The following is a 16,322-nucleotide window of genomic DNA, read 5'->3' as shown; positions in this document are numbered from 1 at the left end:
GTGAAAATATAATCCTACCACTAGTAAGTAATTTATAGAAGAAAAAATTTCATTCATTTGTTAGTAATAAGGGTTATATAAGTCATTTACAAATATGAAATATTAAATTTAACATTGGTTAATTTAAAGTAATAAAAAAAATTAAATATACGATATATTTGTAAATATAATTATTAATGAGACATTTTTATAAATCAGTTTTCAAAACGGGATATATCAGTAAAACACCATTTTTAAAAAGAATTCTTTTAGATAAACAATATTCATTGATCAAGATAATATTGTACAAATATTTTGAATTAATCAAATAAAAATTATATCTATACTATATTGTAACATTTGATTCAGTGCATTTTATACTATTTAAAGAAAAAAAAATATATTGTTCAATAATTTGAAGGAATTAACTAGTTCAACTGATATTTATAAAACTTTATCGAATTGAAAAATATTTAATTTTAGGAGAATAGTATACAATGTTATCAAATTATGAAGAAATATTAGAGTCGTGATGAAAGAACTTTAAAAACGGTTTAAATAACGATATAATTATAATTTTTTCCTTCGAATTCTTGAAAAAAAACATGAACATCAATAATAAGTATTTACATTATATAATTTATTTTTATGTTACAACCATGATTAATAATCGGTTGCGTAAAAAATAGATATGGATTTTTTTCAGTGATAATGTGAATACCATATATAAATCATTGCAGTTTATTTATTACTTAATTTTAATTTTTGAATTATTATAAATGCATGTTATTTAAGTAATCAATTGTCTCACTAGATGTTAATAATGATTATACATGTACATAAATCAGATATTTAGCATATAAATAATTGAAATCATCGTAATTAACTAAGAAATATAACATATGATAATTTACATGCTGATACACACACCTATAACTTAATCTTACTTTGTTAATATTAGTGCAAATAAAAAACTAACATTTTTCCATACATACATACGTTGAATTTCAAAAACTAACATTTTTCATTAAAATCAACTTTATATTAATAGTTGTATAATTTTACATTATTGTATATTATGATTGCAAGTCATTCTGACTTCAGTTATGCATTTTTAATCTTTTTAAATTGAGTAAGTTAATTGTAAGTTAGTAGTGAACTCGGTAATAATATAGACAAGAACATATAGTTTATTTAAATAAAATTCAAAATTTTTGGTCAACTATGTATTCAACATATATGATAATTATTAGCTTTTTCTTTGTAAACATACTAACGACATTATACAGATTAAGTTTAATCGTTTCGTTTTGAACGTACACTGACTACCCTGTTAATATTCATTCATTAAATACAAATTATATAACACAAACAAGAATATATATATTTTGCTTAATGAGCTATATTAGAAACGTTGTGTATTTTGGTAATGTCTTGTATGAAAATTATACACAATGATAAATAATCAACTTGTATTTGACATACGTTAGACATTGTACAACATTTACAAATAAGAAAATAACTAATAACAATATAATTGCATGTTGCATAAAAAAACTCTAGAAAATGACTAGCGCCTCACACAGGTTATTATGCTAGTTATATATATAATTGAGCAAATGGGGGTTTCAATCAGACAATTTAATCAAGTAAAATGACTATTATACCCCTAAGATGTAAAATGATATTTAAACCCTCATCCTATTTATTTAGTATTAATACCTCCATTATTATAACATATTTAATTATATACATATTAATAACTAATCTTGATTATTTAATTTTACATAATATCTCGTATAAAAAATAATAAAATGGAATTAATAAATTACTTATTTGTATTATTTGGACATATTTTGACCAATTAGCAGTGATGTTGGAACTTAAGTTTTAAGTCTTTGTGTTTTTCAAATCTATCAAGGAAAATGGTTTATTTGGGTATCAAATATGATTGCAAACAACCTTCATCACTAACATAACATAATTTGACAATATCACTGACATAACCATACTACTAATCACTAACATAAGTACATACATAGCTACACTAATAATCATTAACATGACTAATCACTCGTCTTCATCTTTCTTACAAATGAGATAAGCAATAATTACAATCCAAGTCAAAAGCAGAAAAATCATACGCCAAGTACACCAAGAAGCTCCATTTTTTTCGTTAATTGTGCTTTCAATTTCATTTCCAATTTAGTATTTTCACCTTCCAATCTGTTCACCCTTCGAAACAAACCCATGATGACAGTTTGACCTCGATGACAAAAAGGCTCGTCTAACTATTGGAATGATATGTTGCGGCTCCGATTTGAACAAGTAATGAACATTCGCCCAATATTTACTTATGTCCAGGCCTTTTGCTGCACAATCCAATTGCCACATACACACATTTTACTCATGAATTTATTGACAATTCATAGAACAGAGCTCTGAATTTTTTTAAGGGGGCATACATATATTTTGATATAGAAGTTGTTATGTAAGGAATAATATTACCGTTACAAAGCAATTTCCAACTATACCCCTGCAAAATGTAACATTAGTTGTGAACTTTTTTGGATATTCGTTAAAAGGATGTAAATTGTAGCGAGACCGGAAGTTAAGGGATGTAAAGTGCATATACCTATACTACATGTTGCAAAGTGCAATAAGCCAAAACCAAGATGTAAAGTGCAAATTGCTCTACGATATATAATAGAGCAAATGGGGGTTTCGATGAGACAATTTAATCAAGTAAGATAACTGTTATGCCCCCTAAGATGTAAAATGACATTTTAACCCCCGTCCTATTCATTTCGTATTAATAACTCCATTATTATAATTAGTCTTGATTATTTTATTTTAAAAAATTTATAAAAATAATAAAATGTAATTAATAAATTAATAATATTCAAAAACTTACAAATATAACATGATTTCATGATATCCAAATTTTAATAATATGACATATTTTCGCATTATGTTAATTAGTTAAGGGGTTGACAAAATTAATTATTCATCATCAACTAAATTTGGAGTACATGCAAACCATGTTGAGTGAAGAATATATTACATATTATTAAATAATTACTTACAAATCGAACCACATGTAAATATGCATCTGTCTTACACAAATTTCCTACGTACTAAACGAACATCACACAAAAATAAAGGATATTAACCTAATAACAATAATTGATAACTTAATTTTTTAAATAACTCGAAAATAATCGAACTTCCAACATATTAAACGAATACATCACATAAAAATACAATATACTAATCTTGGAACAACTATTGCTAACTTAGGGGTGTATTGAACTGAGATTTTAATGCATTATATATAATCCATGTCTGATTTTGATTTTACGTGAATTTTAGATAAAATGTCGTAGTGTGTCATAGAGTTGATGAAGAGTCCTTAGAATTTAAACACAATCTTTCAAAATCTCATGAATTATGACGGGATTTCAAAAACTATAAAATACATTAAACAATCCCACAAAATCGATCATTTTATGAAGTCCAAAAAATCCGTCAGCATGTGAATACCATCAGATTTTAATGAATTTTAAATAATCTCATTTGAATACCATCAGATTTTAAGCAAAATTTAAAATTCTGATTGAAAAACACCAGATTTTGTAGCATAATTTAAAATCATAGTTGAATACCATAAAATTCTAATATATTTTTTAAAATTTCAGTTAAATACACCTAAATTTTATGAATGATTTTTTTTTAAAATCCAAGTTTAATATACCCCTTATTTTTTGGGTTAAATATGAAGTAGGTCACTTACTGCGTCCAAATATATCAAGTGAGTCACTGGTTACAAAACTGACTCAAATGAGTCACTCATTTAAAAATTTATATAAAAAATATTACTCTATCGTTAGTCGAAATTCTTAAAAATATTATATATTGAGTTTCCCACATTTTTTGTGAATGATATTACATCCAAATGAAAGGTTACGAGTTCTACTATTTTAGATAATATTGTTAGATTTTTAAAATTTTATCAACTATTTATTTTTAATTTTTTGATTGTATTATTTGATTTAAATAAAAATAAATAGTAAATAAATTTTTAAAAAAATAAAAATATTATCTAAAATACTAGAACTCAGAATCTTTCATTTCGATGTAATATCATTCATAAAAAATGTGCTAAACTCAATATATAATATTTTTAAGAATTTCGACTAACGATAGAGTTATATTTTTGATACAAATTTTCAAATGAGTGATTCATTTAAGTCAGTTTTGTAACTAGTGACTCAGTTGATACATTTGGATGCAGTAAGTGACCTGCTTAATATTTAACCCCTTATTTTTTTAAAAAACTCGAAAACAATAAAAAATTAATGAAAATTTTACATATATTTTAGAAGATACACGGCTCTGAAGCTATTTGATATTTTAAACAAGAGTATGTTATACTTTTTTTTTGTCGGGATTTAACTTCCTTTTTTCCCAGTACACACTCGCCTGATATTTAAAAGAGAAAAAGGACACATAATATTTACTAAGATTGCTGCTTTGCATTTGGCACCGGAGATTAGCGAATCATCGAGGTAAATATTTGTGTTCAAATCTTGAAATTGTTTGTAATTTAGCATGAATCTGAAGTATTATAACTAATAATCTGTGTAATGTCTTCGCTTATTGGTTCATTTCTGTGCCTAATTTTGGGTTTTAGGGTTTCTATTATTTAGCTCACTTAACTTTCTGTTGTAAATTTGTTGCTCGAAAACATGATTATTTAGATTTGCGTGAAGCTAAAATTTTCGACAGTGATTATTCAATTTTTAATCCCTAACATTTTAAAATGTATGCGATCATAACTCAATTAGGTAAAGAGAAATTGTCAGCATTTTAAGCTCAATTAAACGAGCGACACTGATTCGAGTTGTAAAGATGTTTCTACGGAGATTTACGCGTCCATTGATGATGATGTCGAGAGTGAAAGATACGACAGGGATTGTAGGGCTAGATGTTGTCCCAAATGCTAGACAAGTATTGATTGGTCTTTACAGCAAGACGTTGAAGGAGATTCAGGCGGTTCCTGAGGATGAAGGTTACAGGAAAGCTGTTGAGAGCTTCACGCGCCACCGTCTCAAGGTTTGTCAGGAGGAGAATGATTGGGAAGTGATTGAGAAGCGCCTTGGTTGTGGACAGGTTGAGGAGCTCATTGAAGAAGCGGAAGATGAGCTCAAGCTGATTGATAAAATGATTGGTCAGTATATTCTGTACTTTGACCTCTCTTTCTTTCTTGTAGCATCAATTTTGTTCTTCATATTCGTGGGAGTAAATTTCATAATTTTCATTCCAATTGCATGAATTTTGGATCCATTAGACTTGATCGATTATTGAGATATTACTTTGTGTGCGTGCAAATTATCAAATGTTGCAGGTTTTAGGTCATAGATATATACAATGAAAAATTTACAGGCAAAAATGATGTTAGTTCAGTACGCCAATTTCCAGCCTAAAAGGTCAGGCAGTCTAGGTAAAATTTAGAACTAGTGGTGGAAATTAGTAATTTATAAACGTCCCTCTAGAAACAAGTTATTGTGAGGCCTTGCAAATCATTTTGAACTAGATTGATGGAAGTAAAATTGTCCAGTTTCAATATGAATATGAAGGATCCGACTCAGATTGCTTACGCCACGCCCATGTCATGTCCGGTCGATACGGGTATGACCGTATGAGGGACAAATTGAAGAGTCGGTCGACACGGGTATGAGGGAAAAATTGAAGAGTTCGGTTAACAGAGTTTAAACCAATATTTAGTAGTATTGCAGTGATTGTAATAGTACAACTTGCCTTGGTACAGTACAAACTTAATTAGCTTGCAATTAGGTAATGCGAATATATTAAAAGTTCGCGGTGGTTGATCTTGCTTCCAAACTATTCCCTCATATCCCATGTACTTTCTAAAACCTGCTGGATATATGAAAACATTATTATACTATTTTGAGTAATGTACGAATCAAAGTTTGCTTAAAATACACATTCCTAAGGTTGTGGACCCCCGTCGCCGTTCACATTCATGTCAATTGTTGTTGGTGGTGCGTTTGTGACACCGGTGTAGTTCTGAATGAATTTGCAACTCGAGATAATAATCAGAACTGGGTGCTCAGTTGCTTCGTTAAAGTTCATCTTAAAGTTTGTAGCAAAATCATCCCAAAAACATACCCTCACATTGTGACTGACCAATGAAATTTAATAGTTAAATAACCTGCTTCTAAAATTTGTGGACTATGATGCAGATAATATGGACAAAATGATGAATAAGAATGAATTAGTAGATATACTTAAATTAAATTGTATGAACATTATACTTTACAAATTTACATTACAATAATAATAGTTATATATGAATTTTACATGCTATGAACTCATTAGGAGAATATTTGTATTGTTAGAGTTTCATGACTTAGAAACCCTCTGAACTTGTTTGGTTGATTCAATATAGCTAATTAAGTTGCTACGTCAGTATTTCCTGGAAAATGCTTGTATAAAGCTATTTACTGAAGGGATACATGGAAATATTTTGCTTGAAATGTCAAATCAGTAAGAGGTCTATCTTCTAGTATAAAGAAGAAGCTACGATGTAATAGTTTGTTAGGCGACTCAGGCGATGATGGAGTTTGATATCTCATTGCACTAAATTGGATCTGCTATGTCAGCCTCAAATATCGGAGGTATGGACTCTTGTAATCCCCTGCATTAATTTTTCAAAATATATGAAACCATGGATCATACAGGTGATACTCCTTTTATCCCCTTTCTCGCCTCCTTGCTTTCCTTCACCGCTCCTGACTCCCGTTTCTAACCATTACTTATTCAATCAATTATGAGGCATTTCGGGTTTCCTGATGCAGAGTTTGATATTATTTTAAGCTCTGCTTAGAAGACTCAACTTCCGCATTTGTGTTCCCTCAAATTCTTACATGATTTTTTTCTTTTGTATATTCATTGAAATGCTTTTGTACTGTCAAGCGATATATAAGCTACATTAGATAAATCCCATATTTAAGTTATCAAGTACTCCCACATTTTTTTGGGAGAAGCAATAATGGTAAGAGTGGACAAGAAAATCGGGACGGAGGGAGTATAAGTTAAGATATTGCTCCAGTGTTTTTCTATGCCATTCTTGTTGGTTTAGTGTAGCTCTTATGTGCATTACCTTGAACCCTGATATTTAATCATGAACTTGTATATTGTGTTGCTAATGGTCTTCCGTATGGATCACAGAGTGGGATCCATGGGGCGTGCCTGAAGACTATGAGTGCGAAGTTATAGAGAATGATGCACCAGTTCCCAAACATGTTCCTCTGCATCGACCCGGTCCTCTTCCCGAGGAGTTCTACAAGACGTTGGAGACTGTCACAACAGGCACGTTGGAGGACATCACCATAAATAAGAAAGATCCTTCTATAGCCTAATGCAAGTAGCAATGGAGTTTCCCCCAACAATTGTATTTTTTGCTCTTGGGAAAGAACATTTTATCAAGAAATCTGATTACTGTTTTCTACCAAGGTCTTGTGAAGTGTGTTATAATGTACTCGTAAATAATCTCGCACAAGAGGACCTGTCTCGGCCATGTCAAGAAGGCCTGGTTATGTACTGCAGTCTTTAATTTTATTATGTTCAAACATTAATTATTTTGTTTAAAATTTCAAAACTGCGGAAACCTATGTAGTAGAATGGAGCGTTAAGAACAGCGTGATCGCCTTTAAACACTTGGATATCATGATTTCATCTCAATTTGGATGTTTGATAGTTAAGGAAAAAGAAAATATCACCGACTTTCATTGTCTGAATATCTTCTTGAGTTTTTTTCTGAATGTAGAGAAGTAAAATAAATATTGGAACACTAGGTGTATATATAGGAGTTATGGTGGTAGAAGTTTCTTAATAAGAGCGTCAGATAAGTATGTAAAATATCTCTTGCATCTTGTATCCAACAACCAAAAGCCATGCGAAGATAACACAGTTTCGCCCGCAAGTGTGATGGCACTCCCCGCTGGAAAATCTGTTTGAGGCAGAAGAGTACTTCAATCATTAACAAACTGCAGTGTGCAGTAAAATCGTCTGCGTAAAATTCTATCTTGAGAATATACTGGTTCAAGGTCAATGCTATCTAACAGACGTATTAAAATGATTTTTTTTATATAGATTATAGGAGGTAGAGAGGCCCATCATGGTTGGATTAATATTTTTTTTTAATTCTGCAGATTGTTTACGCCGCGGGGTAAGAATTACTTTACCTTGCGACGGACCAGGTGTTGCAGCACTGGTGGGGCGACCGGCCAGCTCTCCGGAGCTGGCATTAGCAGCCCCTAGAAAGTAAAGATGCGTCAGGGCGATCCAAGGAATTATCCAGCAGTTGCTGAATAAGGTTGATGATGATTGAACCAGTGCAAGGATCTTTTAAGAAGATTGAGTATATTCTTTTTTCTCCTTTGGTGTGTTGATTAGTTCTTTCTGGTTAGGAAAAAAGTATTAATTTCTATTGCCAAGCTCACATAACTACACTCTGTGCCGCAGGAACGATGCTCACGTAGATGTTCTAAAATAGTAGAGTAGATAGTAGATATTAGATAGTAGATGGTAGATAATAGATTATGTATATATCTAAATCAAATATACCCTGATTTTATAAACATTTTAATATCTTAAAGAAATATTTGTCAGATTCCAAAATAATTTTCAAAATACACATGGGATACCCTGCACTGCACTTCTTCAATCTTGATTAACCATTTTTCTTATTTCAAATCTTCCGTCTGATCATTCTCGCTGCCATGTCACCAGCTTCCATTGCTGTTATGTATGACGAGGAAGGCCCTCCTGATTCTGTCACCAAGTAAATTTTCGCTTTTGATAGATTAATAATCTTACCAAGTTAATATTATTTTCAAGTAAAGAAGACATGATGTAAATTTCTGTGTACTGAAATGTGTGTGACATTCGGGTGCAGAATGGTGAAGGTACCTTCGGTTGAAGTAAAAGAGAACGATATTTGTGTGAAGATGCTAGCTGCTCCTATTAATCCGTCCGATATTAATAAAATTCAAGGTTGCCTAACTATCTCAATTCAATTTATTCTCTCGTCTTTTTTGAAATGCATGTTAAAAAAAAATTGAATGATTAATTGGAGCTATGGAGACCGTGTTTGTGTTTTGAAATGGTTAACATGCTCAAATGTATTAATGTATAGGTTCATTTTGAGTTTAATGTATAGGTAATTTAATCTTGTGTTTGATTTGAACTGCATAGTGTTGATTTGATCTGCATAGACATATACAAAATACAGTTAATTTTGCTTCATTATTTCTTATCATATGCATTATAGGTGTATACCCTGTGAGGCAACAGGTTCCGGCAGTTGGTGGTTCTGAGGGTGTTGGACAGGTACACTCGTTGGGCTCTGCAGTGAAGGGTTTTTCTCCTGGCGATTTAGTCATTCCATATCCGCCTAGTTTTGGTATCCTTTTTTTGCTTTACGTATTTTAGTAAGAATATCCATGTAATTGCCAGTTCTCTTGTTTATTTAACTGTGGCAAGTTTGAAAGAGATACCGCATCATTACAAGTTTTTGTGTTATTAAAGTTCTAATTAAACACAATATAAATAGAATATCCATGAGGAAAAAATATAGTATGTTTATTGCTCAAACTATTGAATTTTTTTAATCCCTGAGCAAACCATGTTTCCGGGGTATGAAGATAATGGATTTTACTCGTAGGATTGTAGATAATAGAAGAAGAATCAAGTGCCCATAGTGTAAAGTGCTATTCAATCTTTATACTATAAATGATTCAAGTGATCTACTTTAGATAGCTACAATGTAACTGTACCACAACAAGGTATTCTATTTTAATTTTCATTCCATGAAAATATATTTGGAAGTTATAACATGATGCTTTTTGATTTAGGTACGTGGCAGACATATGTGGTGAAAGATCAGAGTTTTTGGCATAAAGTTGCCAAGGGTACACCAGTTGAATATGCTGCCACTGTGTTTGTTAATCCTTTGACGGCCTTAAGGATGCTCGAGGACTTTGTGGATCTAAATGCAGGTGATTTCAGCTTAACATTTAATTGTTTGGTTTATCTTGTTGTACATGACCCTAATTAGTTGTGATGCCTGAGCAGGAGATGCCATTGTGCAAAATGGAGCTACAAGCATCGTTGGACAGTGCATCATTCAGCTTGCTCGACTTCGTGGTATCAGGAGCATTAATATTATAAGGGACAGGTGCTAAGTAGAATAATTGAGATTTTATATTAACTCAAATTTAAATATGCTAATGCACAGTTCAAGCTTTACTCTGCTTAGAATTGTCAGATCACGCTCTTTATATAGGTATATTGCAGTGAGTCAGTGACATATAAACTCGAAATCATGCTATGTATTTCTAAGCACACATGTTTGACCTTATGGCAGTCCTCTGTATTTCTATGTTGAGTGATGCAAGGGCCAAGGAGTATAATCACGGATGAAATACTTTATAGATCTGGCAATGTGAATCTTTTGAATTAGTGTTTCTTTTGCTTGGGGAATTGATGGATACAATATACTGAATTTGTAGTAGGATAATGGAAAAAGCCACATGAACATAGATATTAGACTTATACTTAGTTAGGACCTAATCACCGCAGTAGGGTACATTATTCTGTTTTGATGCTTTTCATTTGGCAATTCTAAAAGTGATAACTTTTCTTGGCCTTTCCTACAAAAGTATTGCCTAATCACTGAGTAGTTACCGGATTTCTGAAGTTGGTGCACCAGCAACTGTTTAATATATTTGGTAGCAGGTTATTATAACTTATAAAGTTCGTGATTTGGAATCATTGCTCTGGTTTCTTATGGAGTTTCTTCTGCAGACCCGGATCAGATGAAGCAAAAGAAAAACTGAAAAAGTTGGGTGCTGATGAAGTATATACGGAGAGCCAACTGGAAGTGAAAAATGTCAAAAGTCTCCTGGTATGAGATACTTCTGTATCCCCGAATTAGGTGAACCATTATCTTGTACTACAACTTGGGGTTATATACTGCCTAGATGAAGACATAGTACAGTACTATCATACTTTATTCATGGCACTGAGCCTGAACCAGGGTGTTGTGTTTCTGTTTCAGATGCATCTGCTTTCCCTTCCGTATATGTTTTAATTGTGAAATTTCCATTGTTCTAGGGTAACATTCCTGAACCAGCTTTGGGATTTAACTGTGTTGGTGGAAATGCTGCCACTCTGGTTATGAAATTCTTGAGGTAAGATGGTATATACCAGATTTCGTTAACTTAAACTTCATGATTTATCCTAGAACTTTCCTCGTAAAAGTCATTCATGGGTTCAGGCAGCGAGGAACCATGGTAACATATGGCGGAATGTCCAAGAAACCTGTTACTGTATCAACATCGGCCTTTATATTTAAGGTAATGAAATTATTGAAGAAATATTTCATGAATCTAAACAAGATGATGAGTCAAAGACTAGGTTTATTATCACTTTACAAAATAAATGGTCAAGTGCATAAACAGGTTTGGCCTTTGTGATGATCAATCCCAGAAAACATAAGAGATCGATGAGAATAATAAGAACCTACAATGAATAAATTAGCAAAAATATGACGTATTCACAATTGGCACGACTCTTACGATTCTTTACTGTCTCATGCACCTGAACTGTTTATAGGAACTTTCCTTGAGGGGATTTTGGTTGCAAAATTTGATCAGTTCTGCTAAAGAAGAGTGCAAGAGTATGGTTGATTACCTTTTGGGCCTCGCGCGGGAAGGGAAATTGACATACGAGTATGTTCTTCCCCATGTTTGAACTTGTAACAAGTTTATAACAAAATATATTAGCATTTCAGCTTTATATAGCGGAAGTAATTAACGTACACCAAGATTACTCGGTACATGAAAAACGGCTAAATATATATTCTTATTCTTTTGTAGTGACTCTTTTGCGAACATACGAAGAACAGTCTTGCTACCTGTGTTAGCTAGATATTTGATCTCTTATTCAACCTTTCAGTGCACTATATCTGATTGATAGTAGAGAGCATGTACACATCAGAAACGATCATGATACTGCCAATTTTTATTCTGCTGGTATTGTTCTTTCGTCACATATATAATTTCATGTTAATTTGAATTATGTTTTACAGGATGGAATCAACCCCTTTTAAGGATTTCCGGACAGCGCTGGATAAATCAATGGGGAAGCTAGGAAGCCAGCCTAAACAAATTATTAGATTTTAACCGGGGATCAGAGGACGGAAGCTATTTTTTTTTATAATGTTATTCCTAGAAGACTAACAATGAGATTTACAGAAGGGGGGTTGAATGTAAATCTCAAAACTTTTTCAAGTTTTGAGCAGTTTATAAAGTTGTGTGTTCAAGAAGAACAAGTGTGTGAATTGCTTTAAGCTAATACAGACAGATATATATTCAAGCACAAATGTAAAGAACACAACAGACCTTAAAAACTTTTCTGGTGGATTTGTTGTTCCACCAGAGATGGTATATTAGAAAATCTGTGTTCAACAATGTTGATCACAGCTGCATCCTAGTACAAACTAGATGAATTTTCTCTCAAGATATTTCTTGACAGCTCTGGAAAAATTCTCTCTAATTACTAGCTTCTTCTTGGTTCATATATATTACCAAGTGTACAAGTGAAAAACAATATTAAATTACAATAGTAAAATAAGTTCTTCACTTGCTTCTTTTCCTGTTCACTCAAGTACTTTGTTGACTATTGCAACTTTGTACAAAAGAAGAACGGCTGCTTTTTCTGTTGATCCTGAAATTCGGCTACCACATCTCAGTTTTCTCTGTCAACCCACGTGCCTCTGCTTGTAGGTACAACTACCACTTATCAACGGCTGATTAGCAGAACATCCGTTGAAGCTTTCATCCGTTGATGACTTCATCCGTTGAAGGATGTTATCCGTTGAAGCTTTCATCCGTTGATGCTCTCATCCGTTGAAGGATGTTATCCGTTGAAGCTTTCATCCGTTGATGCTCTCATCCGTTGAAGGATGTTATCCGTTGAAGCTTTAGAGACATCCGTTGAAGCTTAGCTTCTCATCCGTTGAAGGTCTTTTAAGTCATCCGTTGATACCACTTCATTTATACAAAATTACAAGGCATGAAATATTTACAATTGGCCTTCCTATCTGCATATCATCTAGTAGTCAACATGACTCATAGTTTCTCTCAACTTCTAAGAATTACAATTTTAAATACAGAGACTGAAATATGCTACAATACTAGACTTATTTCTAAGTAAAGCTACACCATCAACGGATAGCCAAAGTGGTCTTATCCGTTGAGGCTACAGACACTAAATTTCTACTTAAGTGTTTTGTTAAACATATCATCAAACTAATGCACATATATTCCTAACAATCTCCCCCTATTTATGTCTATAAGAACTGTAGGCATAAATTCAGGGTTAACTTGATGATAACAAAACACTTAACACATATTTGAATTGAAACTAAGTAGAAATATAAAAAGTGCTGCAAAAGTGTATGTACTAGGAGGTAATTGAAGATTTACAGTATTTCCAAGGGTGCTCCTCTAGCCTGAGCAAAACATCATTTTCTTCTTTGTTCCCTGGTTTTCTTTCCTAGCCCTTTGTCATTTCCCTCAATTTGGAGTTGGAGTTTTCTGAAGAATTCAGCTTCATCTTCATCACTGATATCCAACTTAGATTGCATTTCCTTGAGAGTTTCATTGCTGGCAATCTTGAGTTGGTCTTCAAGTCTGAAAAATCTTCTGACTCCTTTGTCATCTCTAAATTCCATCAACCAATGAGGTGATTTGTGAATTTTAGTTCCCCTTTCTTGTATGAGTAAGGTTCTGGGCAAAGCATTTGGTTCCCTCCAAGTCTTCCTTATGTTGGCAATCTTGTTGAGAATTTCAGTCTTGGCTGTTCTGGTAAAGCCAGAATCCTTTTTAATGGCTGAAAAGACTCTGATCAAGGTAGAGTAGCCTTCATTTAGAATCCTGTGGAGAGGCCATGTTCTTTCCCCAGCTCCTTTATATCTGAACACTAATCTTTCTGGTAACTGTCTGTAGGCAGCTATTCCCCTTACATCCTCCAGCTCATCCAGATAGAGTTCAATGTCTGAAATTTCTTTTATGTCACAGATGTGAACATAATCATCTCTAGAAATGGGTGACTTAGGTTTAGGTTTTTGTTTTTGAGTGAATTTCTTAGAGGTTGTGGGAGGTGTAGATTTTGGTTTTCTTTTCTGTTTCTTTGGTGGTGGAAGAGTGGTTAGAAAGGTAGGCAATGTGATGTTGTCCCAATCAATAGGTTCCTCTTTTGGAATGATTGGTTCACCATGGATATTTATAGAGGGATCAGTAACAAAAGGTTCAGGTATGGAAGGTAGTGGTTTAGATGTAGATTTGGTATCTTCAGGGTTATCTTCACTCCTTCTGTGTGCCTTGGCCTTTCTTCTGTTTCCCTTCTGCCATTCCTCTCTTTCCTCCATATTTTCACCAAATATGCTCCCAAGAACCTCATCTAAGTTAGCAATCTTTTCTTCACCCCTGACTTCAATTCCTTTCATTTCTTCAACTTGGCTTGACTTTAGCTGTTTTTCAAGCTTTGCTTGTGCTCTTTTGTCAGCCTTTAATTGCTTGGCTTCTTCTTTCTTAGCTATTGAGAATTTGGGATGTCCTTGCATCACACATATGCTCTTTCCCTCTCTAATGATAATAGCTCTATTTCTCCTTACAGCCTCATCCATGGACTTTTTGAGATAGGCAATACTCCTGCCTAAGATCTTGTTCTCATCATCTTTTGAAGGAGGAAAGTCCACTTCTTTTAAAGGATTCTTTGTTGAGTCCTTATTGGATCTTTCATTGGGCTTGAGGATTATAGCTTGTAGCTCTTTGGAAGAAGCTTCTCCATCCTTAAGACTCCCTACTGGCATGAGCTCCATGTTGATTGGTTCAATCTTTGTGCTAAATTTCACAGATGTTGATTTATTTTGTGTAGAACCAAACACCAATTGCAACCTTTCATCAATTCTCCTCCATTGTTCTTTCATTTGTATTTCAGCTGCTGCTAGCTGAATCAAATCAATTCCATCAGATTTACCCTTGATTTGAATGATTGGAGAGGTAGTGATGGCAGGAACTAGCACTTTAGATATCTGAATCTTTGTAGAGGGCTCTCCTTCCCCTTCCCTTTTATTCTCCCCCTTTTTGTTATCATCAAGGAGAGGGGTCAAGCCTTGTGCTTTTGCCAGCTGCATTAGGAGATTGGTTTGAGATTGTTGGTTGAGAAGAAGGGTGGCCACAGAATCTTCAATTCCTTGAACTCTGTCTTCCAACTTGGCCAGCCTTTGTTCAGTAACTGATTCCTTTTTCAATCTCGAAACCAAGTCCTGCAAAGTACCATAGGGCATGACTGAATCCAATTTTTCTGAAGTGAAGGATTTCAAGTCAGCAATATCTTTCCTGAGATCATTTAGACTCATATCTTGCTTTACTTTCTGCAACTTCATGAGATGCAGTGAGTCCAGGTGAGCTTGGAGGATAGCCTTGATATTTGCATTTGAAGTGTTCTGAATGGCCTGTTGAATAGTGATGATTTGTTTGACCAGGTGGACATTGAATTCACCTGTTCTATGCTCCTTAGTCAGGGCCCATTCAGGTAGATTAGGAATGGAACTAGGGTCTTCATCTCCCCCTATGTTCATGCTTCCATCAGAAGAAATAGAGTCATCATCATCAGAATTTACTCCAAATTCCTCAGATGGCTCACCAGCTGTAGAAGGCATCCTGTTAATAGCAGCTTTATCCCTTTGAAGAGATTCTGTTGAGTGCACTAGATGTAGTGTCCTCTCTGCCTCCTCATTGCCCTGAGCAGCCAACAGTTGATAGGCTGTCACAGGATGAGTAAAAGTGTCAGCATCCAAGGAAATGTTATCAATTACAGCTTTGTAATGTTGCTGAAATTGTCTTTCCTTTTCAGCATCATCCACAATCATTGACTCATGAGCAATGGCTGGTTCCACCCTTGTATCAACTGTACCTGCTTTTCTCTCTTTTTCTCTATGTTCTTGCATCAGGGGCTCCCCCTGGCTCACACATCTCACTCCCTCACCTTCACCTTCTAAGGTGGTACTCCACTCACTGACTTTTGCCATGCTGGAAGAAATAGCATGCATTTTTGTGCTCTCAATCTCTCCTTTTGCCTGGGAGCAACCCAGCCTCTCACTCAAATTTTCACTCCCTGCCCTCAATCCTAAAAGTGATTGCACAGTATTCATGTCTTCTACACTTGGAATCATTTCAGTTATTTGT

At 33.7% G+C, this 16,322-nt stretch overlaps 2 protein-coding genes across 3 annotated transcripts; both read left to right on the top strand.

Annotated features, from left to right (window-relative positions):
- Positions 1-4,403: 4,403 nt before the first annotated feature.
- On the top strand, positions 4,404-7,655 carry LOC141692366 (putative NADH dehydrogenase [ubiquinone] 1 alpha subcomplex subunit 5, mitochondrial). The gene is made up of 3 exons (XM_074497175.1): positions 4,404-4,547; positions 4,827-5,209; positions 7,234-7,655. Exons 2-3 carry the CDS (start codon positions 4,891-4,893, stop codon positions 7,422-7,424), a joined length of 510 nt encoding a protein of 169 aa, XP_074353276.1. The 5' UTR covers positions 4,404-4,547; positions 4,827-4,890; the 3' UTR covers positions 7,425-7,655.
- A 606-nt stretch (positions 7,656-8,261) lies between these two features.
- Positions 8,262-12,290, top strand: LOC141692364 (enoyl-[acyl-carrier-protein] reductase, mitochondrial-like). Of its 2 annotated transcripts, XM_074497174.1 has the most exons (11): positions 8,262-8,425; positions 8,797-8,848; positions 8,963-9,060; positions 9,338-9,469; positions 9,921-10,064; positions 10,141-10,243; positions 10,873-10,972; positions 11,182-11,258; positions 11,345-11,423; positions 11,683-11,798; positions 12,158-12,290. In XM_074497174.1, the coding sequence occupies exons 2-11, from the start codon at positions 8,811-8,813 to the stop codon at positions 12,249-12,251; spliced, it is 981 nt and encodes a 326-aa protein (XP_074353275.1). In that variant the 5' UTR covers positions 8,262-8,425; positions 8,797-8,810; the 3' UTR covers positions 12,252-12,290. The 2 variants fall into 2 exon arrangements, with proteins under 2 accessions (XP_074353275.1, XP_074353274.1); XM_074497173.1 differs by lacking the exon at positions 8,262-8,425 and having other exon boundaries at positions 8,469-8,848.
- The last annotated feature ends 4,032 nt before the right edge of the window (positions 12,291-16,322 follow it).

The sequence above is a fragment of the Apium graveolens genome, chromosome 10 (genome assembly GCF_009905375.1).
Source record: "Apium graveolens cultivar Ventura chromosome 10, ASM990537v1, whole genome shotgun sequence".
Classification (NCBI taxonomy): Eukaryota; Viridiplantae; Streptophyta; class Magnoliopsida; order Apiales; family Apiaceae; genus Apium; species Apium graveolens.
Note: the sequence above shows the minus strand (reverse complement) of the source record. Positions and strands in the feature narration are given on the sequence as shown.

Coding starts and splice junctions, on each gene's coding strand:
- LOC141692366 (XM_074497175.1), top strand. CDS start 4,891: ATGTTTCTACGGAGATTTACGCGTCCATTGATGATGATGTCGAGAGTG. Junction 5,210..7,233: donor GCTGATTGATAAAATGATTG/GTCAGTATATTC, acceptor TATGGATCACAG/AGTGGGATCCATGGGGCGTG.
- LOC141692364 (XM_074497173.1), top strand. CDS start 8,787: ATGTCACCAGCTTCCATTGCTGTTATGTATGACGAGGAAGGCCCTCCT. Junction 9,470..9,920: donor TCCATATCCGCCTAGTTTTG/GTATCCTTTTTT, acceptor TTTTTGATTTAG/GTACGTGGCAGACATATGTG. Junction 11,259..11,344: donor CTGGTTATGAAATTCTTGAG/GTAAGATGGTAT, acceptor TCATGGGTTCAG/GCAGCGAGGAACCATGGTAA.